This window comes from Budorcas taxicolor, chromosome 4 (assembly GCF_023091745.1).
Source record: "Budorcas taxicolor isolate Tak-1 chromosome 4, Takin1.1, whole genome shotgun sequence".
Classification (NCBI taxonomy): domain Eukaryota; kingdom Metazoa; phylum Chordata; class Mammalia; order Artiodactyla; family Bovidae; genus Budorcas; species Budorcas taxicolor.
Genome location: NC_068913.1, coordinates 99,964,724 through 99,992,185, shown reverse-complemented (window position 1 = coordinate 99,992,185; position 27,462 = coordinate 99,964,724). Strand labels below are relative to the sequence as shown.

The 27,462-nt window shown below is 49.4% G+C and overlaps 1 protein-coding gene across 1 annotated transcript; it reads left to right on the top strand.

Annotated features, from left to right (window-relative positions):
- Nucleotides 1-86: 86 nt before the first annotated feature.
- Nucleotides 87-17,007, top strand: LOC128046457 (aldo-keto reductase family 1 member B1). Its single transcript, XM_052638563.1, has 10 exons — nucleotides 87-205; nucleotides 8,256-8,423; nucleotides 9,093-9,209; nucleotides 10,229-10,306; nucleotides 10,615-10,737; nucleotides 11,228-11,334; nucleotides 11,659-11,740; nucleotides 12,277-12,360; nucleotides 14,507-14,589; nucleotides 16,597-17,007. The coding sequence occupies exons 1-10, from the start codon at nucleotides 140-142 to the stop codon at nucleotides 16,637-16,639; spliced, it is 951 nt and encodes a 316-aa protein (XP_052494523.1). The 5' UTR covers nucleotides 87-139; the 3' UTR covers nucleotides 16,640-17,007.
- The last annotated feature ends 10,455 nt before the right edge of the window (nucleotides 17,008-27,462 follow it).

The window sequence follows — 27,462 nt, the reverse complement described above, 5'->3', positions numbered from 1 at the left end:
GGCCAATCAGAAGCTGCGCTTGCCGAGCCAGACTCCCATTATACCCGCCCCTTCGCCCTGCCTCATCCGCTATTTAAAGAACCGCGCTGAGCCTCCTCGGCACGGTTCTCTGATCCTGGTCAGCGGAGCTCAAGCAGTCATGGCCAACCACATCGTGCTCTACACCGGTGCCAAGATGCCCATCTTGGGGCTGGGCACCTGGAAGGTAGGTACCCTGGCGAGCGTGCTCCGGGGCTCGCTTAAGTGCTCAGCGCGGCCTGGGGGTAAGGGACCGAGAGTGACCCTGAGCAGCGGCCCCCGCGGCGGACGCCAGGCCTCGAGGGAGCCACGCTCCGGCAGGTCCGGTCCCGGCAGGATCTGGGCCTGAGGTTCGGGAGCCTGGGCGCTGAGGCGGGCGGGGCGCTCGCCTCGGTCTCGGGCCGGGGGACTTACGGTGGGGTGGGAAAGGGGTGTTTGAGAACGGCTCACGGGTGGCCGACCCCATAACTCCTGGTGCACGCGATCCGCTGGAATCTAATCTCAGCTGGAAAGGCAACTAGGGGGCGCAGATCGAAGGGAAATTTTCCCACGTCCGTCGCTGTGGCTCGGTGGATGAAGGTCGGGGAGGGGCGTTCCCGGAGATGGAGCAAAAAGAGGCGAGAGGCGTGGGGCGCCGGCCTTCCTGCCTAATCTCACCTGCGGACGCCCGCGCCGTTTGTCTTTCTTCGAAATAGTTGATCCTTAACGTTTCCGGCTTTGCTCCCTCAGGAATAAGCATCCCAAGGTAAGCCTGGAGTCTGCAGGTAATTGAATTAGGCTGCACGAGTGTGCCCAGGACCTTTCTATTTACACTGTCTCCAAACGCCCTGGTCGCTGAACTCCCGGAGGCCGGAGTGCCCCTCGGAGTGTCCTGTGCTGGACGAAGGAATCTGTGGGGGTGCGGGTGGTGAGGGGAGGTTCCCGCCCATGCAAAACTGCGGGCTGGCATCAGTAGTTAAAACTGCCTCCTGAAACCTCAGCACCGCTGGAACCTCTTCACAGCGTCCCCAGGAAAAGGTTAGGAGTAAAAATGGTAGTCTTGAGTATCTGACAGTTGGGGGGCGCCGAATGATGTTACGGGCGCCGAAGCAAAACCCCCAAAATTTAAACCGCTTGTAAGTTAGCTTGGGGTATTTCGTACATTACATTCCACGGCTATGACTCAGGTGTTCCAGGAATTTTAAATATAGGACTGGGCATTAGCCATTTGCACACTGACAAGGAAAGAAAAGACTGTAGAGATTAAGGGCACCTTGAAATGGTCTGAAAGAGACAGAAGATGGTATTTATCTCTACCCTAAAATCGGCAGCTGAAATCTTGTAAACGTTCACTGTCGTGGAGTTGCCTCCCAAGAGAAGTATTTCTTGGACAAAGGAATCAGAGTTATATGTGCCTTGTGTTTCTTTCCAAAAGTCCAATGGTGGCTCTAAGGGTGTAATTGAATTATGACCATTGTACCAAGTAAAATTCGGTCTGTCGCAGGTTATTCTCTTGGAATGGATGTGAACAGACACTTTCTTGGCAGTGGCAAATTACAATTTCTGAGGCAGCACACAGACAGACATGTCACTGGAACAAAACCACCACCTCGCTGAGCCTTATAAGTTTGTTGTTTCAAAAACTGGGACCTTAGGTCCATTGTTTCAAAATCAGTACTCTGGGGGTAAATAAGGAGTAAAAGTTGATTTAAAACTAGGGCTTTATCATTTGCTTGAGCTCTTAAAACCTACCCTAATGTAAATTTAATTAAGATAGCTCTATAAATCGGTACGTTTAGATCATTAACTCCAGTAAGTTCGTTGAGTGTAAGGGTAGCGTCTGACTAGGGTCACAAACTATTTACAGAACTGCTCACAGAGCCTGGTAAATGGTAGGTATCCTAAGGATAACATGTTGAATTAATATGAAGGAGTAAGATAATTTCAGATTTGAGGGAGTGGGTGAGGAGTTGAAGTTGTTTGGAACCATATAGAGGCACGGTAGGGGAGGTGACAGGGAGATAAATGGTTTAAGTATGGGCTTGGAGGAGATTTCTTTCTTTATAAGGAGCAGTATATGAATAGTGTTTGATACCTTTCCCCTGTATGTGCAAAATATATATTTTCACAGATGCTGGACAAAAATGGGGTGACCCAAATACCATTTGCTTATCTTTGTGAGAACGGGGGGAGGCCCCGGGAGTGGGGGCAGTTCCTGGTTCCCATGGATCTTCCGTATCGTGGTGGCTGTGTTGTATCCTTCGGACCTTTGGCAGGGCTCTGGGAGTCTCCAGTCAGTTACTTTGAAGGTCCTCAGACTCCCTCTCCTCGGAGGTGAAGCTTTCAGTCCACTGGGAGAACACCTCTGCCTCCAAGCCCATGTGGCTTAGAGGCCGTTTCCCCTTGGCAGGCTTGCCTTCCCCAGTGGACAGTAAATAAGCCATGGGCATTGTATTCCCAGGAAGCGGCTAAAACAGATTACTTCTGATGCTGACCAGTGTCCTGTTGCTGATAAATGTGTGGAACTAGCTGGAAGCTTGTTGATGTATAAATGGCCATTGTAACTTACCTACATACCCCAAGCCTAGAAGTGGAGGACAGTTTTCTCCGCTGCTTTTCCATCGTCTTCTGCCCACACCCGCGAGCCTTTGAGACATTTCCCCCTAAGAGTCCCCCACCCAATGAAAATTCAACATCACAGATAGACGGTACATCTGTGTGTGTCCTGTGACCCTTTGACAGGCCACAGAACATTTTATAAGCTATGTGTTTCTGTTTTTGCCCTCAACAAACCAGTTTTTGCCTCTTTGAGGTTGATTAACACTTCCTTTAGGAGAAAATGCTGAGAAAGAACTCAGGCCAAGCTGTTGATGGCCTGGGATCCCGGGCTAGAAGAGTCAGAGCTAAACCAGTAGCTTGTCTTTCTGTTCACCTGCTTCATCTCCCTGTAGGCCTCCACCTGCAGCTGTTCAAGAGCAAAGATACTTAAATAAGTCCTGCCTGTGCAGGGCCAGCCCTGGGCCACCCCCATTACAACCAAGTGGAGACAGTGGTGTAATTTAGGACACCTGGATTCACACTGAATGAGAGAAAGTTAATCTCAGTTTTCTTGTTGGTTTGTGTTTGTGGCCAGACCTGGTTGTTAGCTTTGGTGTTAAAAAAAAAAAAAAGCCCAAATGGACTGTGTTCATGTGATAAGGCAACAAAAAAGATACTTCTTCAGCAGTCTGCTCTTTATCACATGAAATTGTGGTTTACATTATTAAACTGTAGATTTGGACGTAATTGAATATGAGCCAAATGAGGTTGGCTTATCTGCACCAAGCAATAAAAACACCTCTGTTGAGGTGAAAGACTGTCATTCTCTGGATTCTCCCAGATGCTTATTCTATTGGAGTCTTATGAGTGTGGCAGACTTGAAGACTTCTTGGTACAAAATTGCTGTATATGGGCATCATGTGTAAGCACAGGGCAGGCAAGCTGGCCCAGCTTGCTCAGGTTTCCCTGGACCTTATTGTCCATTGAACAAACAGGAGCAGGATATAAACCCTTTCAGTCTCCAGAATATCTTTACGTTCAATATCAGGATACCTTTGTTTTGTTTTGTTTTGGGAGGGTTTCTATTTGTCTGCTTTGGGGCTGTATCACATGATATGTGGGATCTTAGTTCCCTGACCAGGGATTGAACCAGTGCCCCCAAGGGCAGAGTCTTAACCACTGAATCTCAAGGAAGTCTCACCTTTTGGTTATTAATGTGCTGAGTTGCAAATGAGAATGTTATTTGTAAATAGGCAAATCAAGACTAGGACTGTTGCCGAATGCCCGTTTCTTTGTGTGCTTTTCCAGCAACCCCCAAAGGTTAGTAAACCGCAGCCCATTTTTATAAGCAAAGTTTTATTAGAACACATCTCACTCCTTTACATATTGCTTTTGCAGCAGCAGAGTTGAGCAGGTGTGATGAGACTGTTTGGCCCACAAGGCCTAAAATATTTCCTGCCTGGCCATTTAACAGAAAAAATTTGCCAGTTTCTCTTCCAGAAGATTCTAAATAAATTAACTGGAAGTTGGAATACATTTTGAGAAATTAGGTCACAAATGTCTGTTTAGCATATGTGTAGTTGAAATGCTTTATATACAATGAGAGGCAGAAAATTATATCATGACATCACTAGTATTTTAAACAAAACTGATAATTAAAAAGTAAGGTTAGTTTTTTTTTAAATGTAGGTTGAACTTCTCTGAAGTGAAGCTGGTTTAACAAGAAGAGGTTAAACAATGCTTTTCACTGACAACTTTTCTCAAAAGTGTTACTTTCCAAGGCCTTAGAGGTTGACGCACTGTTTCTTTATCAAAGTTTACATAAAAAGTTATGGTTACCTATTTTTGCTTCAAGTTTATCATTGGCACGCTGTTAAACTTCTCACCCATGTTTTTTTCCCCTCAAAGTGAAGTTTCCTTTATTCCTATCCCCCTTCATTACAAAAGTGATAACCTGCTAACTGAAGAAAATATTTTTAAAAAGTCAGAACATAGTCCTCTTTCCAGACATCTGCATGTTAAAACTACAAAGGATTCAGTCTCTGAGGTACTGTTTTGTTTGTATGTTTTTTAACCAATGACTCTGTTTTATAACCTTTGTTTGGAGCTGTGTGTTGCTAAGTTGTGTCTGACTCTTTGCAACCCCATGGACTTCGTAGCCTGCCAGGTTCCTTTGTCCACGGAATTCTCCAGGCAAGAATAATGGAATGGATTGCCATTCCCTTCTCCAAGTTTGGAGCTGTAGTATTTTTGTTGTTTGTTTGCTTGCTTCTGACTTGCAGAGGGAATAGAGGGAGGGATATTAAGGTAACTAGCAGCACGAGCTCCAATGATTGGGTTTTAAGAGGAGAGGAGAGAGAGAGGCACGGATAGTAATTATTCGAGTTGGGACTGCCTGGCCTCAAGTGTTACGTGAAAAGGAAATAGGCCCAGTTTGTGGAACTGACGGCGGGGGCGGGGCGGAGGGGGGGTGGTCTCAGGGGTAGAGACGTGTCAGCGACGTCACTTGGTACCATCAGCTAGAACGTTGTCCAGTTGCTGCTCAAGCTCAGAGCTCTAAGTTCTGAGGGGATGGGCATGGACAGATGTGCCCAAGTCACAGGGCAGATTAGTGGCAGAAGTGAGTTTCAAACATGATTTCGCCTATATGATTTGTATGAGCCTTTTTTTTTTCCCCCCACCAGATCTTAAAGTGGCTGCTTCATTAGTGATGAGGAAGTTAGTTTAGTCTCCTTCGGGGGAGGGTTCTGGGTAATTACTACTGAATGTAGTTTGTGGATTCCGGTACATTTTCATCCCAGACGATGGTTTTCCAAGCCCAGGTGACTTGTCCTCTCCCTGACCAGTGTCTCCCTTCCTCCAAGGACAGACCTCTGAGCCAAGGCTAGCCCTCAGGTCCTGGTGCCAGGGTTCAAACCCCGACATCTCTTTCTCACTGCTCGATCACGGGGCCAGTTTCCTAAACTCCGCACCTTCATTCCCTAATCCAGAGATCACGGATAACCAGGGTTGTTGTGGAGATGCAATTCAATGATACACTTAAAACTAGTGAAGACTGATCCATAATAAGTGGGAGCTGTTGTTATTTTCTCTCCAAGCCATTGTGCGCTGCACACCACGTGAGTCAGGTTCCATTTATGACAGGACCTGCTCTGGCACAAGTCTTCTAGTAACAGCATAACTGTCCCTGAGCTGGCCCTGGCCCGCCCAGCCCCGGTGAGAGCCATTGTCCCTACTGCACACAGGGCTGGTGGCCCCAGACAGCCTTCCCTCCCATTACTGCAAAGGTGTCTCTGGAAAGGGGAAGCCAGCATGTAGTATCCGTTTGCTGGAGTCCTCTTATGGATTGCCGCAGCTTGTACGTATTTAATTGTAAATGCCCAGCAGTCCTTGCTTCTGCTCCTCATTGTCCTTTGAAAGCAGTTTGGACTCAGCTTCTCAGCATGTGCTTCCCAACTAATCAATCTTCTCTGTCCGGGCAAGGGTCAGGGAGCCACAGCTTCTTGGTAACCTCTTGTAGGTCATTTCTGTCCTTGGCTCCTCTATACAAGCATCATAACTTTTTTTTCCCCCAGTTTTGGGTCAGTTGTTCAGCAGCCTTGATTATCCTACTTGGCACTCTTTTGGTCCGAAGGAACCAAATAACCAATTTAATCTTAAGCAGGAAACAAAATGTGTTGGGGGTGTGGAGTCACCAACTTAGAGCATGTCAGGAGTACCAGATCCAGGGCTATGAAGCATGTGACCAGGAGCTGTCTCTCCTCCACTCTTTATCTGCCCCTCAAAGCCCACTTCCGTCTAGCACCTCCTGGCACACGTGCTCCCTGCGCAGAGTCGCCAGAATGAAACCATGTCCTGAAAGTGCCAGCTGAAGTCCAAATGTGGAATCTTGTGGGCCTGCCTGGGATTACATCTCGGGCCCTGTACCAGTCGCTGTGGCAGATGCAATGTGTGGCCGGACCTCGGAAAGGTGCCTGCCCTCTGCTCAGGGTTGGGGCCGGTGAGCTGCTAGGCCAGCACAGTACAGGGCCCCACAGAGGAGGTCCAGCCAGGGTACCTTCAAGCCTGAAGAAAGTTGATGGCATGCTGGACTCCCCTTCCTGGGCCTCCGTATTCCTCCTGGCTTGCTCTCCTGGGAAGGGGTGTACCCTGCGGCAGGGGGCCCCAGGGACACTGTGGCATTTCTGGCTATGCTGAGATTCTCACCGTGAAGGGTGGGGAAGGCTGCAGGTACAGCTTGGGTCCTTCCGGGACCTAGGCGATGGCCAGGTCATCTGAAGATGTCTGATGTCACACCTGAGGTCAGCATCGCCCGTCTGCCCACCCTGCTCCCCCCGTGGTGGCGAGAGAGCTGGGCAAGCTCACAGCTTGGTCCTGTGTTCCTCCGCCTTCCTCTCTTCACAACAGCTGATATCAAAACAGCAGATGTCTGCAGCTGCTCATGGCCCCGGGGGAGTTGCCCTGCTCATTCTTTTCTACCCCAGCTCTCTGGAGGAATGCGCCCTATTCACCCAACAGTCCGACGCACATGTGTTTGTTTTCCACCTCTCTGGTCCAAACAGGAGTGTTGTGCAGATGGGTGTGTGCGCAGTCAGGCTGGGTGCTGGATGGCGGGGTGGTTCTGTGCCTTCCTGCTCACCCAGATGCACACATGGTCCAAGCAGGGGCAGCGTCCAGTCTTTATGCAGCTCTGACCACAAACCACGTGGTGGTCTTCCATGAATCCCATTTCCCCCTCCTGTCAACTCCTTTCTGTCCACTAAGTGCCCCTGAGCGGCCACCTCCTGCTTCCACCTCTTAAAGCAGATTCCTACACAGCGAGATTTGGGCACAGGCCTTTGAACCTGCAGCAGTCGTTTTTGACTTTGATACTCCCCAAACTGCATAAAAACAAGTGACGACCAATACCAGAATCCACATGTAAAAGGAGAAAATAAGTCATAGGCGTTCACTGACGAAACTCGAGAACCAAACGGTGATTGGAATGAATATTTAACAGTGATTTTGAAGTATTTTGAGTTGTTTGAAAGCAGTGGTATCCCTCATTGTCTTAGGAACCTAACAGATTGAGATAGTGGGGGCTTTTGTTTATACAGTTCACTTTAGTCGCTCAGTCGTGTCCGACTCTTTGCGACTCCATGGACTGCAGCACGCCAGGCTTTTCCTGTCCATCACCAACTCCCAGAGCTTGCTTAAACTCATGTCCATCAAGTTGGTGATGCCATCCAACCATCTCATCCTCTGTCATCCCCTTCTCCTCCCGCCTTCAATCTTTACCAGCATCAGAATCTTTTCCAGTGAATCAGTTCTTCGCATCAGGTGGCCAAGGTATTGGAGCGTCAGCTTTAGCATCAGTCCTTCCAATGAACATTCAGACTGATCTCCTTTAGGATGGACTAGTTGGATCTCCTTGCAGTCCAAGGGACTCTCAAGAGTCTTCTCCAACACCACAGTGAATTGTTTATACAGTGATTTGTAAATCAACAGATGAACAAACAAGGAAGTGAGGGGCTTTGGCCCATCTAGTTAAGGTGATCTGTGCTGCTAGTAAAGGGTGGTCAGATTTTCCTAAAGTGAAGCACTGTGGCATCTCACCTCGGGTGGCCTGGAACAAGAGCTGCTGAGGAGCCTGGGTTCCCTTCCTCCTGGCTTGTGTGCAGATTGTGTTTTGTTTCATTTTTGGTCTTATCTCCGTGTCTTCCATTTCCTGTTTCTTTCAGTCCCCTCCAGGCAAAGTGACAGAGGCTGTGAAGGTGGCGATTGACCTTGGGTACCGTCACATTGACTGTGCCCACGTGTACCAGAATGAGAACGAGGTGGGTTTGGCCCTCCAGGCAAAGCTGCAGGAGAAGGTGGTGAAGCGTGAGGACCTCTTCATCGTTAGCAAGGTACCCCGCCCTGCAGGGGAGCCTGAGGGAGGGTTCTCTTCCATGTTTATCCAGGGCAGCATCCGTTTAGGGGCCAAGACCACAATCTGGGGTCTCCGAACATGGCTAGGGTTATCACCCAGCAGGCGGTTCTTCCTGGGCAAATGTGTTCACTCAGGGCCACACCCAAGGCCATGTGGGCTCCAGGGCTCGCCTGTCTGTTGGATGGTCATTCCACTGGGACCCGTTGGCTGGAGCCCCTTGCTAATGAGGCCAAGGCTATGGGTTAGCACCCCCTTTCCAGAGGGTTATTTCTGAGGATAGGACTTGGTTCCCCTCTGCAGACTGAGCTCTCTTGGTGGTACCCAGGAGATACTGGGTAGGAGGGTGGGGCTGGCCCCATGAAGACCAGCCTGGTGGGAACTATGTTCAGGGCCTGGGGCTGGCTTGCCAACCTGCCCATTCCATTTTGTGCCTTCAGTTTGGTCCTCCTGAAAGGGTTCCTTGACCTGATTATCCTCCCTTCCTTTGGGAAGTTAGGATTCACATGTGCAATGGAATCTCTGTCCCCACCGTTGACAGCATCACGGTGAAGTCAGTGGGTTTTGGGGTGCGGAAAGTGAGTCCCCTGTCCCTGAGCCATCTGGCTCTCAGCCTGTGGGCTAAGACATGTTCCCTCCCTGGCTTCAGCTGTGGTGCACGTATCACGACAAGGACTTGGTGAAAGGTGCCTGCCAGAAGACACTCAGCGACCTGAAGCTGGACTACCTGGACCTCTACCTCATCCACTGGCCCACAGGCTTCAAGGTAGGGGCTCAGGGGTGGCCAGTGGCATCACCCTCTGCTGTTAGCAGGTCACAAGCGGGTGGACCCTCTGTGTGTCCCTGCCGCTGCGCTCGAGGTGCAGTCCCTGGACCAGCAGCAGTGGCCTCGCCTTGGAGCTTGTTTGAAGTCCGCCTCGGGCCCCGCCCAGCCCTCTGACCCAAACAGAGGTGGCTCACGTGCACGTTTCAGAGTTGGAGGAGCACCACTCTTTGTTATTTGGTAATTGGGTAACTTCAACCTTTGCGACAGTGAACACAGCTGAGATGACACTCCTGCCCATTAGGCAGCGTCATCAGCTCCCACCGCTCCCCACCACTTCAGGCACCTTCACATACACACATGCACGCACACATGCACACACAGACACACACACACATGCATGCACATATGTATACACACGCATGCACCCTGCACTTAATGCACGCGTTTTCCAGTATTCTGTACACATGACATCCTGCGGAAACTTGATGAACCTCAGCAACCTACTTCTTGACATAAAAGAACTCTAGAGTTATTCCATCCTTAACCTCCATTCTAGCCACAGGCTCAGTTTTCTGCTTCATCAACCAGTGTGAAAGCATGTGGGTTTTACCCTGAAGCTCTTATTTTATTGCACTGTGGTGTATCTGGGCCTGACTTGCATCCTTTGTTTAGGCTCGGCGAGGTGGTGCTTTTGTAGGCTTGGGTCCAGCCAGAACGTGGGCCCTGGGTCCCCCGCTATCCACACACCCCCGTCCATGGCAGGCGTCATCTCACTGACCAAGAATTGTCCATCTCCACACAATGGTCAATGCACACCCATCTGATAGAAAAGTCATCTGGAGGCTTCAGGAGCTGTCTGCTATTTCTTTTTCCCAATGATACGAATTTGCCCTTGAATATCCTCTGAAAACAGACAGCTGTTGCAATTTAGAGTAATTGTCTTAGAACTTTGCTTTCCACAATGCGTCTGCCCCAGCAGATCTCTGCAGGTCTGTGATTGGTTTTGATTGTTACTGCAGCCTGGGAAAGACTCCTTCCCGTTGGATGAGGACGGCAACGTGATTCCCAGTGAGAAAGATTTCGTGGATACCTGGACGGTAAGGCAGCCCCTGGCTTGGCCCCCCTTTCATGCTGGCTCCGCGGCCTCCTTGTAAGGGACCAGGCGTGAATGGCCTGCTCTACCATTTCTTTTGCCGTGATTGTCACTCTGCCACTGTTGGGGCTCTTCCTGCCTCATTAAAGCCATCCTGGCTTTTGTCTTGATGCCTCTTGTCTTTCCGAAGATCTGACTTGCTGGCACTGAATAATAAGGGTGTGACCTGTTAAGCTGGCTGGTACAAAAGGTGCTTCTGGTCCTTGTCCTGCTGGGCACATGTCAGCAGCAAGCAGACCCTCTGGTTTCTAGGCCATGGAAGAGCTGGTGGACGAAGGGCTGGTGAAAGCTATTGGAGTCTCCAACTTCAACCATCTCCAAGTGGAGAAGATCTTGAACAAACCTGGCTTAAAATACAAGCCAGCGGTTAACCAGGTAATGTCAGCAGCGGAGCTGGTGTGCATGGGAGACTGTTCTGTGACACTCTGATGCTAGCAGTTCCTTTTCCACATCACCCGGGAGGTGGATCTCTGGGTGCTGGCAGAGTCCTGATGGCTCAGAAAAGACAGTGCCACATCTGAGAGTGAAACCTGCAGGAGAGAAAGGGTTTTGAGCCTGGCTTGTGATGACTCAGAGTCTTGAGACGAGCTGTGTGCAGACATCGACATCCTCAGACCTGTCACAGTTGATAAATGAAATGGCCAAAGCCAGAAAAAAACCTCGAGGCCCATGGCCATGGTAACAAGACTAGGATCCTTAATGTCAAGAACACTAGCTGGGAAGCAAGAGTTGTCACCGCCCATCCAGGAGATGGGACACGGGTTGCCCATAACTTTCTGTCTGGAGGGAGGGGTCTTAGCCAAGGAAGACTTCCGGTGTGGCCCGTGCCCACAGGGGCAGCATCAACCCTCCTGTGTATCCGCAGATCGAGTGCCACCCATACCTCACTCAGGAGAAGTTAATCCAGTACTGCAACTCCAAGGGCATTGTGGTGACTGCCTATAGTCCCCTCGGCTCTCCCGACAGGCCCTGGTGAGTCTCCATGGGATCGTGTTCTCTTTTATCTGTTGGCAGAGATAATGGCTGATAAAGGAAAATCCAGCATCAAGGAGAGTGCTTCCAAGGTGATCAGCAGACCTCCTGGGAGCCTCCTGTTGGGTTTCCTGGTTGGCATTTTTAGTAGCAGGATGCCTCCTTTTTTTCCAAAGGGTTGTGAGTTTGTAACTGAGCTCTGAGTCAGGAGGAGACTGGCGGGCTGCCCTCTGAGGTCAGTGGGCCTTAGGATTAGGGTCACGGCTGCCTTGAGCAGTGGTGACGTTGGTCACTCATGCAGACCATCTTGCTGTCTATCTCTAGGGCCAAGCCCGAGGACCCTTCCATACTGGAGGACCCCGGGATCAAAGCGATTGCAGACAAGCACAATAAAACCACAGCCCAGGTATGGCCGTTTCCAGGCTCTCGTGACTGTTCACAGAACTTCCTGCATTTGTGGTGGTTCCCTTTAGCCTGGAGGAGCAAGCCCAGTCAGCCCTCCCCAGATGTATGGCTTGGGTCCTGAAGCATGGTAGAAAGGGCACAGAGGACCCTTAGAAGACCGTGTGGGGCTGGAGATGATCGGACCTGCCCTGCTACCTCTGAAGGCTACCATGAGGGTCCACACTCGCCCCCTGTTCAGGAAAGCCCATCTCTGCTTGCAGAAGGGCTCAGCTGTGTGCTCCCAAAGGCTAGTGGGAGCTCCTAGACAGGGAGTAACATACAGAGAGACATGGAGGCTGAGAGCTGGGCTTGGGGGTTGGGACCTAAGCACCTCCCTTCCTCCTTGCAGAGCGTGAGGCATCACCCCTGAGCTGGTCTCCTCACTGCGAAGTTCTGGGGTTTCTCTCTTTGGGTGTGGGCTGGGGTGGGGGTCAGATTGGGCGAGTGGAAAGTGCAGAGCTCTTGATGGACGGACGCACTCGGCATCTCTTTGCACAGGTGCTGATCCGATTCCCCATGCAGAGGAACCTGATCGTGATCCCCAAGTCGGTGACGCCTGAACGCATTGCTGAGAACTTCCAGGTAAGTCCTGGCTGGTTGGCCTGGGGTCCCCTTGGTGGAGGAGGGGCCAGCTTTTTACCAGGCCTCTGGATGGTCATGTGTGGGCCCCCCGCCATCTCCTCTCAGACAGGGAGCCCACTGTAGATGCTGGACACTGGTTCCTCGTGGGTGGCAAGTGCTGTGCCAGGGTGGGGCCTGGGCCTCGTTGTACATGCAGACACCTGTGCTGGGACTTCTCAGGACTTGTCATTTGCCTGAGAAATGTTGCTCTTGAGTGATGCTGTCCGGATTTGCATCACGGCTCAGTTTCCCCATCTGTAAAATTTGTACCTATTTCAAGGGTTATCATGAAGATGAAATAAGATGCACACAGCACCTGGTACTGTGTAAGCACTCAGGAAACACTGCTGTGCTGACAGCTCCGTGGCCTGCAGAGACCTTGCAGGGCTCCAGTGAGGTGACCTGCGTGGTTCTCTGGGCACCTGCCAGAGCTGAGGAGGCCTTCTGACACTGCAGCCCCTCCCGCCCACCTGCCTGCCTCCCGCACCAGTATCGGGGGCCAGGCCAGGAGATGAGCTCACCGGGAGGGTCCCAGTGCCCCTGAGACTCTGCTCTCCCCAAGGCGAGCAGCTCTCGGTCATCACCCAAGCCCTGGTTCCTGTGGCTCTGTTTCCAGGGAGAGCGACTGATCACGCCTGTTCCACTGGTCGGGGGCTGAGGCTGTAACACGAGCTGCTGGCTGCCTGGGGCCTGGGCAGGGTTGGGAAGATAGATAAAGTGGTAAAATAGTTAGCATGAGAAACACATACCCTGCTAGAGATGGATTTTTTTGTTTCCTCTTTTATTTTTTCAAAGCATTGGAAAAGAAACATTTTCATTAAAAAATTTTTTTAAAGACCCACTTTTGTTATTTTTCAAACCTATTTACTTTTAATTGGAGGATGTGTTAGTTGCTCAGCCATGCCCAACCCTTTGCAACCCAATCAACAGTAGCCTCCTACATTCCTCTGTCCATAGGATTTTCCAGGCAAGAATACTGGAGTGGGTAGCCATGCCCTTCTCCAGGGGATCTTCCCGACCCAGGGATCGATCCTTGGTCTCCCACACTGCAAGCAGATTCTTTACCATCTGAGCCATTGGGAAAGACCAATTGGAGGATACTTGCTTTACAATATTGTGTTGGTCTCTGCGACACACTAGCCATAGGTGTACGTACGTCCCCCTCCCTCGTTTTTAAGCTTCCAGGCCACATGGCGTGTGGGATCTTAGCTTCCTGACTAGGGATCAAACCCTTGCCCCCTGCAGTGGAAGCACAGAGTCTTAACCACTGGGCAGAGGTTTTGAAGTAAACTGGGAGTCCCTTGGACTGCAGGGAGGTCCAACCAGTCCATCCTAAAGGAGATCAGTCCTGGGTGTTCATTGGAAGGACTGATGCTAAAGCTGAAACTCCAACACTTAGGCCACCTCATGCGAAGAGCTGACTCATTGGAAAAGACTGATGCTGGGAGGGAAGGGGACGACAGAGGATGAGATGGCTGGATGGCATCACCGACTTGATGGAAATGGGTTTGAGTAGACTCCAGAAGTTAGTGATGGACAGGGAGGCCTGGCGTGCTGCAATTCATGGGGTCGCAAAGAGTCAGACACGACTGAGCAACTGAACTGAAATAGAAAAAGAAGTATCGTTTTGCCTGGAGGATCTGGAAGGGAAAGGTCTGTTTTCATCGTTCATATCATACCCAGACAAAACATGTACGTTCTAAGTGGCCATGTAATAAACTTTCTCTGAGTTTAGTCTACCTTCCTGCCCCTCCTCATAGCAGGCAACATCTCACCAGTGGTCCTGCCTGGAGCTGATCATATGCTTTCATATTCTGTGTTGGATTTTGTTGTTTAGTTGCCAAGTCGTGTCCGACTGTTTTGCGACCCCATGGACTGTAGCCTTCCAGGCTCCTCTGTCTGTGGGATTCTCCAGACAAGAATACTGGAGTGGGTTGCCATTTCCTTCTCCAGGGGATCTTTCCAACCTGGGGATCGAACCTGAGTCTCCTGCATGGGCAGGCAGATTCTTTGCCACTGAGTCAGTCACCAGGGGAGCCCTTACCTGTGTTGGGTAGCTGTTTACAGAGTTTTATAGGAGTTGTGGTCTGTTTTGTTTTCTTTTCAGGTCTTTGACTTTGAACTGGACAAGGAGGATATGAACACCTTGCTCAGCTACAACAGGGACTGGAGGGCCTGTGCCTTGGTGAGGTGAGTCTCGGGAGAGCCCCTGGAGGGATGCAGATGAAAGAAGAGCTGCTGGAGGCCTTACCACCCAGGTCCTGCTCATGCAGCAGCTCTGGCTTGTTCACGTTACCTGGGCTTCTCCTCCGTGTGCAGCAAGGAGCATTTACAGCATGTCAGTTGAGCCGCACTCTGCTCCAGGGAAATGCCCGGCGCCTTGCCCTAGTCTCTCCTTGCCCTGTGCGCTGTTGGCCTAACCTACAGTAACCTGGGGGCCAAACAGCTTCATTTGTCTTTTTAAAGCTGGGGTAGAGTTGCTTCATAATATTACATTAGTTTCTGCTGTACAAGGAAGTAAATCAGCTATGTCTATATATATCCCCTCCTTCCTACCCTGTCCTACCCATCTAAGTATATTGTACTTTTACTTTTCAAAATTGAGTGGCTCATATGAAACCAGATGATTCCAGATGGCTCCTGCCCCACCTTCCTGGAAGAATTTCCCCATGACTGTTTATCCGTAAGGACTCATGAGAGGGTTTTGGTCGGAAGACTATGTGCTCGGGGCCCACCAGCACCCCACCTCTGACAGTGGAGCCACCCAGACCCCTCCAGTAGACGGGAGCTGGTTCCTTGTGTTCCCTCTGATTTGTAGTTTGGAAGGAGATGAAAAGGAAAGTAGGGTTTAGTTCTATTTTTTTTTTTCCTTTTCGTACCACTACATTAACTCAGGAAAGTTTAAAACACATTTCCTGCTTTTAAGAAGACTCTCCCCATTTTACACGGAGACTAAGGACCTGCTCTGTCACTGTTTGTATCGTCCGACCTCACCGTTCTTGTCTGTCCCCTCTGATAGTTACTCTCCAACGCAGAGTTTGAGTGTTCCCTCGGGCCGGCCCGGGTGCTAGCTGTCTCTCCAGCCCTTGCTCTCTCTCCAGCTCCTAGCTGGCACCTCTTATGGCTCCCCCACTCCTCCGGAAGGTGTCCCCAGGTTTGCTTCTTGATTAACAACTCTCGCCTGTGAGCGTGTGGCTGCCATGCTGTGGCCACAGGCAGAGTTGACCACTGGCCGTCTCTGAGGTCCCTGTATGTGTTAATGGCACTGACCCTTTAGACATTAAAATCTTGTTTGATCTAGTGGGCAAAGGAAAGACGAGAGAAGTGAGTCAGTCAGCAAGTTCCATCCTTGTTCTCCTTTGAGAACCGCTCGTCATTCATTCAGTTTCCTTTCCCCTTCCAGCTGCTGACACAGCATATCATTACTGATGTGTAATGGATTAGGAAAGAGTTGTCTGCCCCGAGCAGGGTTCACCCTGAGGCCTTTCACACTCTTCCCAGCCAGGCTTTCCAACACTATATACCTCCAACACAGGCCCTAGGACTGTGAACCTTGGCAAACAGCTCCTGTATCTTTCCACCCTCAGCTCAACGTCCAGCCTGTCGCCTCTCCCTGTGTTTCCTGTAGCAAATCTTCAGTTGTTCATTTCCGCTCCCACTGGTCCCTGGAGGCTTCTGGAGCTGACAGTGGCCTCTTGCCCCTTGTGTGCCAAGCACTTGTTGGGTCATGTGTGTGTTCTGTGTATCTGTGAGTCTGCTTTTTTTTAATGGGTAGAAAATCGTTTTACAACTTTGTGTTGGTTTCTGCTGTATGCCAATGAGAATCAGTCATAATTTTGTGTCTATATATATCCCTTCCCTTGAGGCTCCCTGCCCTCCCCCAACCCCACCCCTCCAGGTCATCACAGAGCACCGCGCTGGGCTCCCTGTGTTATTTAGCAACTTCTCACTGACTGTTTGTTTTGCACATGATAGTATATATATGTCATTGCTACTTTCTCCGTTCATTCCACCCTCACTTTCCTCCGCTGTACCCACAAGTCCATTCTCTACCAGGTTCATCAGTACCGTTTTTCTAGATTCCATGTATATGTGTTAATGTACAATACTCAAGACATCACTTCTGTCTATTTGAAATTGATTATGGTGGCAGTCTCATCCAGGAAAGGCTAATGTGTTCCTATTTCCTCCCAACAGCTGTGCCTCCCACAGGGATTACCCCTTTCACGAGGAGTTTTGAAGCTGCGGGTGCCTGCCCTTGCCCGGGTGACCTGCCGTCTCCCACCTCACTTTTCTTGTGTGTAGCGTAATTTGGCCCGTGTCCCTCAGTGGTGGGTCAGCGACTTCTAGACAAACCAGCGAGGGCTTGGCCAGCTTGGTGTCGGGTCCAAAAAGCAGAATCAGTAGATTAGTAGAAGTCTCTTCCGTTTTCCGTTGCCCTTCTAGTCTGGGGAACTGGGGAACATGCAACCCAAATACTCTTTTCTAAATTGAATTTACAAAATCAGAATAGTGCCTCTAACAGTGGGGTTTTGATTGCTTGGAACTGTAATCCTTTCAGCTAGACTTTTCTTTGCCTCAAATAAAAAGTGCTCTTATGAGTTTGAATGCTGTCTCTTTTGTTTTGTTTGTTGAAACAGTACACTGCCTTCTGTGCCCCTCGACCCTCCTCCCCAGATACCATACAGCTCAGCTCCACAACAGAGGAAGGACTTGGCATCTTAGCACTTAGGACCTCAGTACTACACCCACTTGGCTTTAGGGGGCTGGACATCTGACTCTACATCAGACACCCAGGGGACTTTGAATGCTAGCATGCTGGTCCTCATCCCTGGAAACTTATCTAATTGCTCCAGGTGTAGCCAGGACATCAGGAGTTTGCAGGACCCCAGGGTGACCCTTGTGCAGCCAAGCTGAGAGCCAAAGCTCTAGGACCGAACCAGGATGCAAACCTGTTTATAATTTCACAGATTTACTTGGTTTTTCTTTACTTGTGAAGGCCAAAGTCCTGTGGTTACTAACAGCACCATTCATGAGAGACTGCTCTCATGAAGCTCATTCATTGTCTGGGGCAGAGGGAAGAAAAGCAGCAATAATTGGTAGCTGGGGCCACTATAATAAAAAACCAGAGATTGGGTGGTTTAACAGAAATGTATTTCTCGTGGTTTTAGAGGTCTGAAGTCAGAAATCAGGGTGCCAGCATGGTTGAGTTCTTATGCGGGCCCTCTTTATGGCAGGTAGATGGCTACCTTCTCACTATGTCTTCCAGTGATAGAAATGAAAGAAAGCTTTCAGGAGAGCCAACCCATTGGAAAAGACCCTGATGCTGGGATAGATTTAAGGCAGGAGGAGAAGGGGGCAACAGGATGAGATGGTTGGATGGCATCATCGACTCAATGGACATGAATTTGAGCAAACTGCCGGAGATAGTGAAGGACAGGGAGCCTGGAGTGCTGCAATCCAGGGGGTCACAAAGAGGCAGACATGACTGACCGACTAACACTAACTTAACTGATCAAAATCACAAAGGCCAGGAAGGAGATTGGATTGACAAGGGTTGACTTCAAGTTTTATAAAGACAAGTTGCTTTGCTTTGCTCCTGGCTCTGTTTATTGGATGACTAGCCACTTTCATTCAGTGAAAGCTGCTTTGCAGGTGATTCATGTGTCAGATGGATAGCATTTAGTCGGGCAGCGTGGGTTGCTGGATCTCACTCAGGGATGCAGAACAGTGTAGCCCCTGAGTGGCTGGGGTGGATCCAGGTGGGGGGCTCACCAGCTGGCAGCCCTGCACCTGGATCCCTCAGTTACTGAAACCTACCCGTCACTGTGGTCCAGTTCCCCCTGCTTGGTAGGCAGGTCCCACCTTATCCCAAGTTGGACTGCAAACCTCTTGCATCACTCTCCAATCACCAAGAACCGTGTGTGTGTCGCTCAGCCATGCCCAGCTCTTTGTGACCCCATGGACCGTAGCCCACCAGGCTCCTCTGTCCATGGAATTTTCTGGGCAAGAATACTGAAGCGGGTGTACATGCCCTCCAAGGGATCTTCCCAGCCACCAAGAGCAGACTATCATTTTATAAACGGTTGTGGCAAGTCCTCTGAGAACTGGTTCACAAACCCTGTTTCTCCAGGTAGCAAGAGCTGGCTTCAGTGCTCTCTGGGAAAGCTTTGGGGTCATCACTAGTAAGAGATTTAAAATCAGATGCCTGCCTTCTAGGTCCCTGCTTAAAAACACATTCAAAACAAGGCCATTTAGAAGCCAGCCAGGAGCACAAACCAGATAAAATTCCCTCTGCTGGTCCCCCTCCCTGCTTTCTAACCTACCTCCAGTTGTATCTGGTTTCCCTGGTGGCTCAGATGGTAAAGAGTCTGCCTGCAATGTGGGAGACCTGGGTTCGATCCCTGGGCTGGGAAGATCCCCAAGAGAAGGAAATGGCAACCCATTCCAGTACTCTAGCCTGGAAAATTCCATGGGTGCAGGAGCCTGGCAGGCTACAGTCCATGGGGTCGCAAAGAGTTGGACAGGAGTGAGCAACTTCACTTTCTTTTCCTTTTCCAATTGTATCTAAGAACTCTGACTTGCCTGGTGTGGAGGATGAGGGTGATCAAAACCTCTCATGAAGGGCTGGGTCTGCATGTTGAAGATAAAATAGAGGAGTATTTGCAGCATAAGGCCCAAGCTGATAGACACCAGAGGGTCTCCATGGACAGAGTTGCTGCTTCTCGCCCCACCTCCCTCCTCTCACCAATCCCTGGGCGCGTTGCAGCCCAGCCTCAGGACGCAGGGAAACCCCTGATCCCAAATGCAGGGACACTTCAGAGGCCAAGTTAGTGGCAGTTACAGAACAATGGTGCAGGTCTTTGAGGAGCTCTGTTGGGGCCCTGAAATATATTCATGGGTTTGGAGTTGGACCAAAACAAAGTTAACAGGCAAAGAGTAGAATTGTTCAGATAATGAGACCAGCTGAAAGATGGAACAGAATTTGAATCACATGGGTGATTAAGATGTGCTTGAAAACCTGCCCTGAACAATAGGGGCGCAGGTTGAATGCAGACAGCCCGGTTGAAGGTCTGTGATTTCACATTTCTCAACACAACATCCTTCATGTGGACACAATTCCCAAATGAGCTGTTTCAGTGTAGTGTCTGGCAGAGTCCTGGGGGTTCCCTCTCCAGGAGAAGCAAGTTGGGCTTCTGAGTCAGTGTTGGGCTCAGCCCGGCAAGGCTTTGGCAAGAGGCTGTCTCTGAGGGTTCATTGCTCCTGGGGTCCACCTCTGGGTCATGTTTAGTCTTTCTGACCCTTGACGGCATTTTCTAGCTGTGCTGCAAGGAAGACGTGGGGCTCCGGATCCCAAGGGGGCCTCTCTCCTTTTCCTCCCCAGAGTTTGGCTTCTCAGGTCCTCCAGCTCAACTCCCAGCTAAGCCTGTGGGAGCAGCAGTGTTGGTTTCCCTTGCCCTCCTGTCCACAGTGCCTAGAACTGTGCCTGGGCACAGAGTGGGCACTTGGTGACAGCAGCTGTGTGTGCAAGTGAGTTAACATGTGAAGAGCTTATAACAACTAGCAGTGAAAACCTTCTAGTGTGAAATCAGCGTATTTTAGACCTGGAGAGGTCTAAAGCCAGAGAGGCTGCTCAGTTCTGACTGGTGACCCAAAATACATGAGAGGTAGCAAAGAGTTGTGTAAATATAGACAATGTCTTTGTATTTTTAAAATAAGGTTGGCTTTTTAAAAAAAATTTTTTTATCATATTTGGTTGCATTGAGTCTTCGTTGCTGTGCATGAGTTTTCGCTAGTTGTGGCAAGCAGGGGCTATTCTCCAGTTGCTGCTCGCAGGCCTTAGAGCGCAGGCTCAGGAGTTGTGGCACACGGGCTTAGTTCCTGCACAACTTGTGGGATCTTCCCAGACCAGGGATGGAGGCTGTGTCCCCTGCATTGGCAGGCAGATTCTTTACCACTGGACCACCAGGGAAGTCTTGGATGGACCGGGTCTTCACTGCAGCTCTGCCCTTCCTAATCCACAACTCACCTCTATTCCTCCAGTCTACAAATGCTGCCCTCCTAGCAGTCAGGAGGATTAAGACTGTGAATGTGAAACTTATCTCCCAGGCTTTGCACACAGCTCTTGATACATGCTAGTCATCATTGCTGATGTTGTTCAGTTCAGTCGCTCAGTCATGTCCAACTTTTTGTGACCCCATGGACTGCAGCATGCCAGGCTTCCCTGTCCATCACCAACTCCTGGAGCTTGCTCAAACTCATGTCATTGAGTGATGATGCCATCCAACCATCTCATCCTCTGTTGTTGCCTTCTCCTGCCTTCAGTCTTTCCCAGCATCAGGGTCTTTTCCAAGGAGTCAGTTCTTCTAATCAGGTGGCCAAAGTGTTGGAGTTTCAGCTTTAGCATGTTAATTAATGTTAATATGATGTTAATATTATTACTATAATTATATTTTGCAACAGAAGCAAGCCCCCTGCACCCCACCTCCCCAGTTTGTGGATGGTGCCCCAGGGGTTGGAGCTGTGTCCAGAGTGAGGCTGTTTGCTCTGCGCGACCAGCTCTTTCTCCACTGCCTGGATTCAGTCCAGCTTCAGGCACAGAAAGAGCCACTCCTGGTACCTTTATCTGTGAGCAGCACAGTGTGAACTTCTGCTTCCAGCCTCAAGGACTGTGCTTCCTGGCAAGAAGAGTGAGCCCTGAAGAAAACGCTGCCCACATGTTTGTAAGAAGTTGTTTTTTTTCCTGTACTGATGGAATCACAGAGCATTGGAGATCAACTAACCCAGGGTTTTCCAACCTGTTTTTGGCAGTAGGCTCCTTTCTCTAAAATAAACCCTCTGTCTATCCTCAATATATACACTAGATAAGAGGAGAGCTGCTGTGGTTTAAGTGAGGGAGGAGTCTGGGAACCAAATCAGCCCCTACACACAGCCCCACAGCCGTGAGGGCCCTGGAACAGTTTCTAAGCCTTCGGATTCAACTCTGTGTGTGTGTGTGTGTTTTAAACAACAAACGGTAATATTTATTTCTAGCTCCGTTGGTAAAGAATCTGCCTGCAATGCAGGAGACCCCGGTTCGATTCCTGGATTGGGAAGATCCCCTGGAGAAGGGATAGGCTACCCACTCTAGTATTCTTGGGCTTCCCTGTGGCTCAGCTGGTAAAGAATCCACCTGCAATGCTGGAGACCTGGGTTTGATCCCTGGGTTGGGAAGATAGATCCCCTGGAGAAGGGAAAGGCTACCCACTCCAGTATTCTGGCCTGGAGAGTTCCACTGGACTGTACAGTCCATGGGGTTGCAAAGAGTCAGACACGACGGAGCAACTTTCACTTGACTTCCTTTGTGGCTCAGACGGTAAAGCCTCTACCTACAATGAGGGAGACCCAGGTTCTATCCCTGGGTCGGGAAGATCCTCTGGAGAAGGAAATGGCAACCCACTCAAGTACTCTTGTCTGGAAAATTCCATGTACGGAGGAGTGTGGTAGGCTACAGTCCATGTGGTCTCAAAGAGTTGGACACAACTGAGCAACCTCACGTTTAACATTTATTTCACACAATTAGTTGCTAGAGTCCAGGAATTTCAGAGGGGCTTAGCTGGGTGGTTTTGGATGGAGGAATCGCTCAGCAAATGCAACTCATCATGCTAAGGCTTAACTGAGGCTGGAGGGTCTAGTTCCAAGATGGCGCACTCAACCACTGGCAAGTCAGTACTGGTTATTGGCAGGAGGCCTTAGTTTCTCCCCACATGCCCCTTTCCATAAATCTGCTGTTCATGATATGGTGGCTGACTCCCCCTGATGTGAGTGACCCAAGAGGGCACAAAGGGGAGGCCACAGGTCTTCGTTATCTAAACTCAGAAGTCAGACACCATCATTTCCACCAAAAATCAACCCCAATGACAGCATGGAGGCTGGCCCCAAGTTACAAACCTAGAACTGCATATTGTTTAGAACCAGGGAAGCCCTCAGAAGTAACAACAAACATGCACATATTTCAAAAGAATATATGATCAGATTGGCATTTCCAGCCAAGCAAAGTTTTGGTTTTACAACAACAAAAATCTCTGAGGATCAGAGAGGTGAAGAGACCAGTCAAAGCTCACAATGCAACTTTTTAAAAATTTATTGAAATACAGTGGATTTACAATGTTTTATTAGTTTCTGGTATACTTCTGAAGGAGAAGAAATCATCATCTCAAAGAGATATCTGCTAACCCAAGTCCATTGTAGCTTTATTCCTAATAGCCAAGACATGGAAATAGCCTAAGTGTCTACCAGTGGTTGAAGAAGTAAAGTGAAGTTGGTCAGTTGTGTCCAAATCTTCACGACCCCATGAACTGTAGCCTACCGGGCTCCTCCATCCATGGGATTTTCCAGGCAAGAGTACTGGAGTGGGTTGCCATTTCCTTCTCTAGAGGATCTTCCTGACCCAGGGATCAAACCCGGGTCTCCGACACTGTAGGCAGATGCTTTACTGTCTGAGCCACCAGAGAAAACCAATAGTTGAATGGAAAAAGTCATGTATTTATTGATATTGATTATTGATATATTATTAAAATATGTTCGTGTATCAATTATTGTTGTTATTTAGTCACTAAGTCGTGTCCGACTCTTTGCGAACCCATGGATGGTAATCTGCCAGGCTCCTCTCTCCGTGGGATTTTCCAGGCAAGAATACTGGAGTGGATTGCCATTTTCCTTCTCCAGGGGATCTTCCCAACATAGGGATCGAACCCACATCTCCTGCATTGGCTGGCGGATTCAACAATATATTAATATACGCTGCTCATTGGGCTCAGTTGCTCAGTCATGTCCAACTCTTTGCAATCCCATGGACTGTAGCCCATCAGGCTCCTCTGTCCATGGACTTTTCCAGGCAAGAATACTGGAATGGGTTGCCATTTCCTTCTCCAGATTAATATACATTAATGGAATACTATTCACCTATGAGAAAGAAGGAAACCCTGACATTTACAAGAACATGGGTGAACCTCGAGGGCATTAGGCTAAGTGAAGTAAGTCAGACAAAGGAAGATGGTCTGCTTAATGTGGAATCAGGAAACAATAAACTCAGACACAGAGAGTAGAGTGGTGGTTACCGGGGGTGAGGGAGATGGGAAGACGCCGGTCAAAGGGTACAAACTTCCTTTAGTTCTGGGGACATAATGTACAGTATGGTGACTGTAGTTAATGATACCGTATTGTATACTTGAAAGAGAAAATAGAGCTTTAAAGTTCTCACCATAACAACAAAATGGTAATTACACGAGGCGAAGGATGTGTTAACTAACCTTATTGTGGTAGGTATTTCTCAATGTATACATACATTGAATCATCACATTGTACACCTTAAACTTAACCCAAGTTATACAGTAATTATATCTCAGTAGAGCTGAGGGGAAAAGACAGTCTTGGGGGAAAATGAAAACTAAAATTATGACCAAAAAAAGGGTGGGATTTGGGGTGAGTTTTGCAATCAGGGAGGAACAGGCCAAGGGCTTCTAATATACCACTTATTTCTTAACCTGGGTTCTAGAACATATTTGCTTATTTTGCTTCTTTAAATGGTGTACACAGATGTTATATACTTTTTTGGATATGCACTTCAAATAAAAGTAAATGTTTGCTGAATCAACACATGATCTCATGTGATCCTTACGACAAACCTGTAAGACATGCACCACAATTCTCGTTTTGCAGATGAACTTCAATCAAAAAAAGTTCATTGATGTGCCAAATATCTAGTCAATGTTTCTTCCTTCTCATTCTATGATCTTTCCACTGAATTTCACTGAAACTGATTTTTATGACTCTCTCTGTCGCTGTCTTACCTCTACACACACGAAAACCTACAGCGCCAAACTGCAGTTATTGAGCAAAAGATATCAGATTCTATTATCCTTTAGAAATTCCTGTTCTCTCCTGGCGTGTTTGGTTTTCTATGCTGTGTAGATAACACAGCCATTCACTAGTGATAAGCAAACTATGCACGAGCTGCAGTTCAGGAATCGCTGCAGTGGTACTGGAAAGTGAGGTACGGTCAGGCAAGAGACAGTAGATTTTGGAAGAGAATTCTCAGGATATATGGATTAAGGCTGGGACCCTGGAGGGCAAGTCAGCCTGAGGCCCCAGGACAAGTTGATATGCTTCTGTGGAATTGGAGCCCAGGGTCATGGGGGAGCAGAGACAGGAACACAAACCACAGGGGACAGGCCCCCCGGCTCAGTATGGCGGGGATAGCACAGAGGCCCAGTGCAGGACGAGAAGGGGGAGCAGCAGAGGACTATAAACGCCCGCTGCAGGGCTTCTCCTGGGTCGGCAGCAGAGGCCCCCAGCTTAGACTTGGGTCCCAAGGAGAATTATGTGGCCTTCCCTCTCAGTCACTATGAGTCAGCAGGTTTGGACAAGCATGTCAGCTCTGCTAGGGCTTTCAGAGGTCACATGGTCGCAGCCTTCATTGTCCAGAATGGACCAAGTGACTCCATCAAGACAAGCCAGCCAGTGGTTGGGACAGTCAGGGTTAGAACTCATGTCTTTGCTTGTTCATCCTGTGTTCTTTTTTCCCTAGCTCACCTACACTGGTGTCCTCTTAGCTGGAAAACATCATTTTGGAAACCCCCAACTCTCAATCTGTGGCCTCATTTGGACTAGAGGCTAGACTGACTGCAAAGCCAGTGGGGTGCAAAGCCAGTGGGATGCAAAGCCAAGGGGTCCAAACTGCATTTGGAGGAAGTCTGGATTTGTGCACCTGGGCTGAGGGTTGGGAAGGGGTGTCTAGGTCTCCTCTCTCCTTCCCACCTCAACTGGAGCAAATTCCTTTTTATCTGTTTTGTTTGTTGGAATTGTAAGATTTCATGTGCAGAGAAGGGTTCTGATCCTTAGGAAAAAAGATCACGAAGATTAAAAATCATTCTGTGGCAAACCAGATTGTATCTCTTGGGGTTCTCTCTGCTCATTCCCCAATTTTAGTACCTTTCAGTAAGAATTCATTTTATATATAGTAGTGCAGTGCATGGGTGCTCACTTGCATCCAACTCTTTGCGACCCCATGGACTGTTACTGTATGTATGCTGCTGCTGCTGCTAAGTCGCTTCAGTCGTGTCCGACTCTGTGCGACCCCATAGACGGCAGCCCACCAGGCTCCCTGGTCCCTGGGATTCTCCAGGCAAGAACACTGGAGTGGGTTGCTATTTCCTTCTCCAATGCATGAAAGTGAAAAGTGAAAGTGAAGTCGCTCAGTGTCTGACTTTTCACGACCCTATGGACTGCAGCCTACCAGGCTGGGAAAGCCTATATACATAGTACATAGTAGCGTGTATCTGTTAATCCCAGTTTCCTAATTTATCCCCCCGCCTTTCCTCTTTGGTAACCATAAGTTTGTTTTCTATGTCTTGTTTTTGTTCAGTTGCTCAGTTGTGCTTTGCGATCCCCATGGACTGTTGCCTGCCAGGCTCCTCTGTCCGTGGGATTTCCCAGGCAAGAATACTGGAGTGGGTTGCCATTTCCTTCTCCAGGGGATCTTCCCGACCCAGGGACTGAACTTGAATCACCTGCATTAGCAGATGGGTTCTTTACCACTGAGCCACAAAGTCTGAGGAGGCATTTTCAAATGATACTTCAGCTTGCCTATTTCACATACCATGTTCCTACCATCATCCTGTTTAATTGCATCCCTTTTCTTGGGTATCCTGGAGAAAGGTTGCAAAGGGTAAAGAGATAGGACCTTGGCGCCTAGAACTTGCCAACTTTCCGCTGCTATAATAGGGCTTTTTCCTATGTGTGCATGGGAGCTCTATTTCACAAGTTTCCAGGATATTTCCTGTACTGAGCAATAACTTCCTCACAGAGAAATAAGGGAGGAAGTTCTAGGTTGATGTTCCTAAATTTGGCACAGCCTGTGTAAGCCCTGTTGATGCCCCTGGGACTACCTGGAGGACAGGTGGAAGTTTCTGTGGCTCAGCTGGTAAAGAATCCGCCTGCAGTGTGGGAGACCCCGGTTTGATCCCTGGGTTGGGAAGATCCCCTGGCAAAGGGAAAGGCTACTCCCTCCAGTATTCTGGCCTGGAGAATTCCGTGGACTGTATAGTCCCCGGAGTTGCAAAGAGTCAGACACGACTGAACAACTTTCATGTGAGAGTGAATTGACGTTGTACCCAGAATTCCCCAGACCCAGCACCCACGTCCCTCAGTTATATTAAAACGCTGCTTGGATAGCATGGGTGGAGAGGGCAATGGCACCCCACTCCAGTACCCTTGCCTGGAGGATCCCATGGACGGGGGAGCCTGGTGGGCTGCAGTCCATGGGGTCGCGAAGAGTCGGACACGACTGAACGACTTCACTTTCACTTTTCACTTTCATGCATTGGAGAAGGAAATGGCAACCCACTCCAGTGTTCTTGCCTGGAGAATCCCAGGGACGAGGGAGCCTGGTGGGCTGCCGTCTATGGGGTCGCACAGAGTCGGACGCGACTGAAGCGACTTGGCGGCGGTGGATAGCATGGGGGCACGTCTAAACCTCTGGTCTCGGCCCAGTTGCTGGCCTGCAGCCTCCCCCAGAACATTCCTGACAGTGCTTCAATGGTCTGGGTGGGCTTGATCCTAAAACAAGGATTGGACACCCCTCTAGGCACTGTGGGCCAAACAGAGCTGGGTGGGTGGCGCGGAAGGAAACTAGTCCCTCTAGTTATCGCCTGTGAGCAGCGGGAAGGCTCCATCCATACTCCCCACTGCGTTTTCTTTTCTTCCTAAGCTTAGGCTGTTGTGTGATGCTTGCTGCCCCCTACTGGCCACACATGAGTCAAGACACGTTTTAGTATTAATAACCCCTGGTGACTGGGGAGCCCTTGTTTACTGCTGGCAGGTAGACCTTCATAGGAACAATTGCAAGAATACTGGGGTGGGTTGCCATTTCCTCCTCCCACAGATCTTCCCCACCCAGGGGTCGAACTTCAGTCTCTTGCATCTCCTGCATTGGCAGGCAGATTCTTTACCACTGTGCCACCTGGGATGCCCAATGGCCATAGTACTCTGGCCAATACTATCAGTGGGGAACTTATAAAAGCG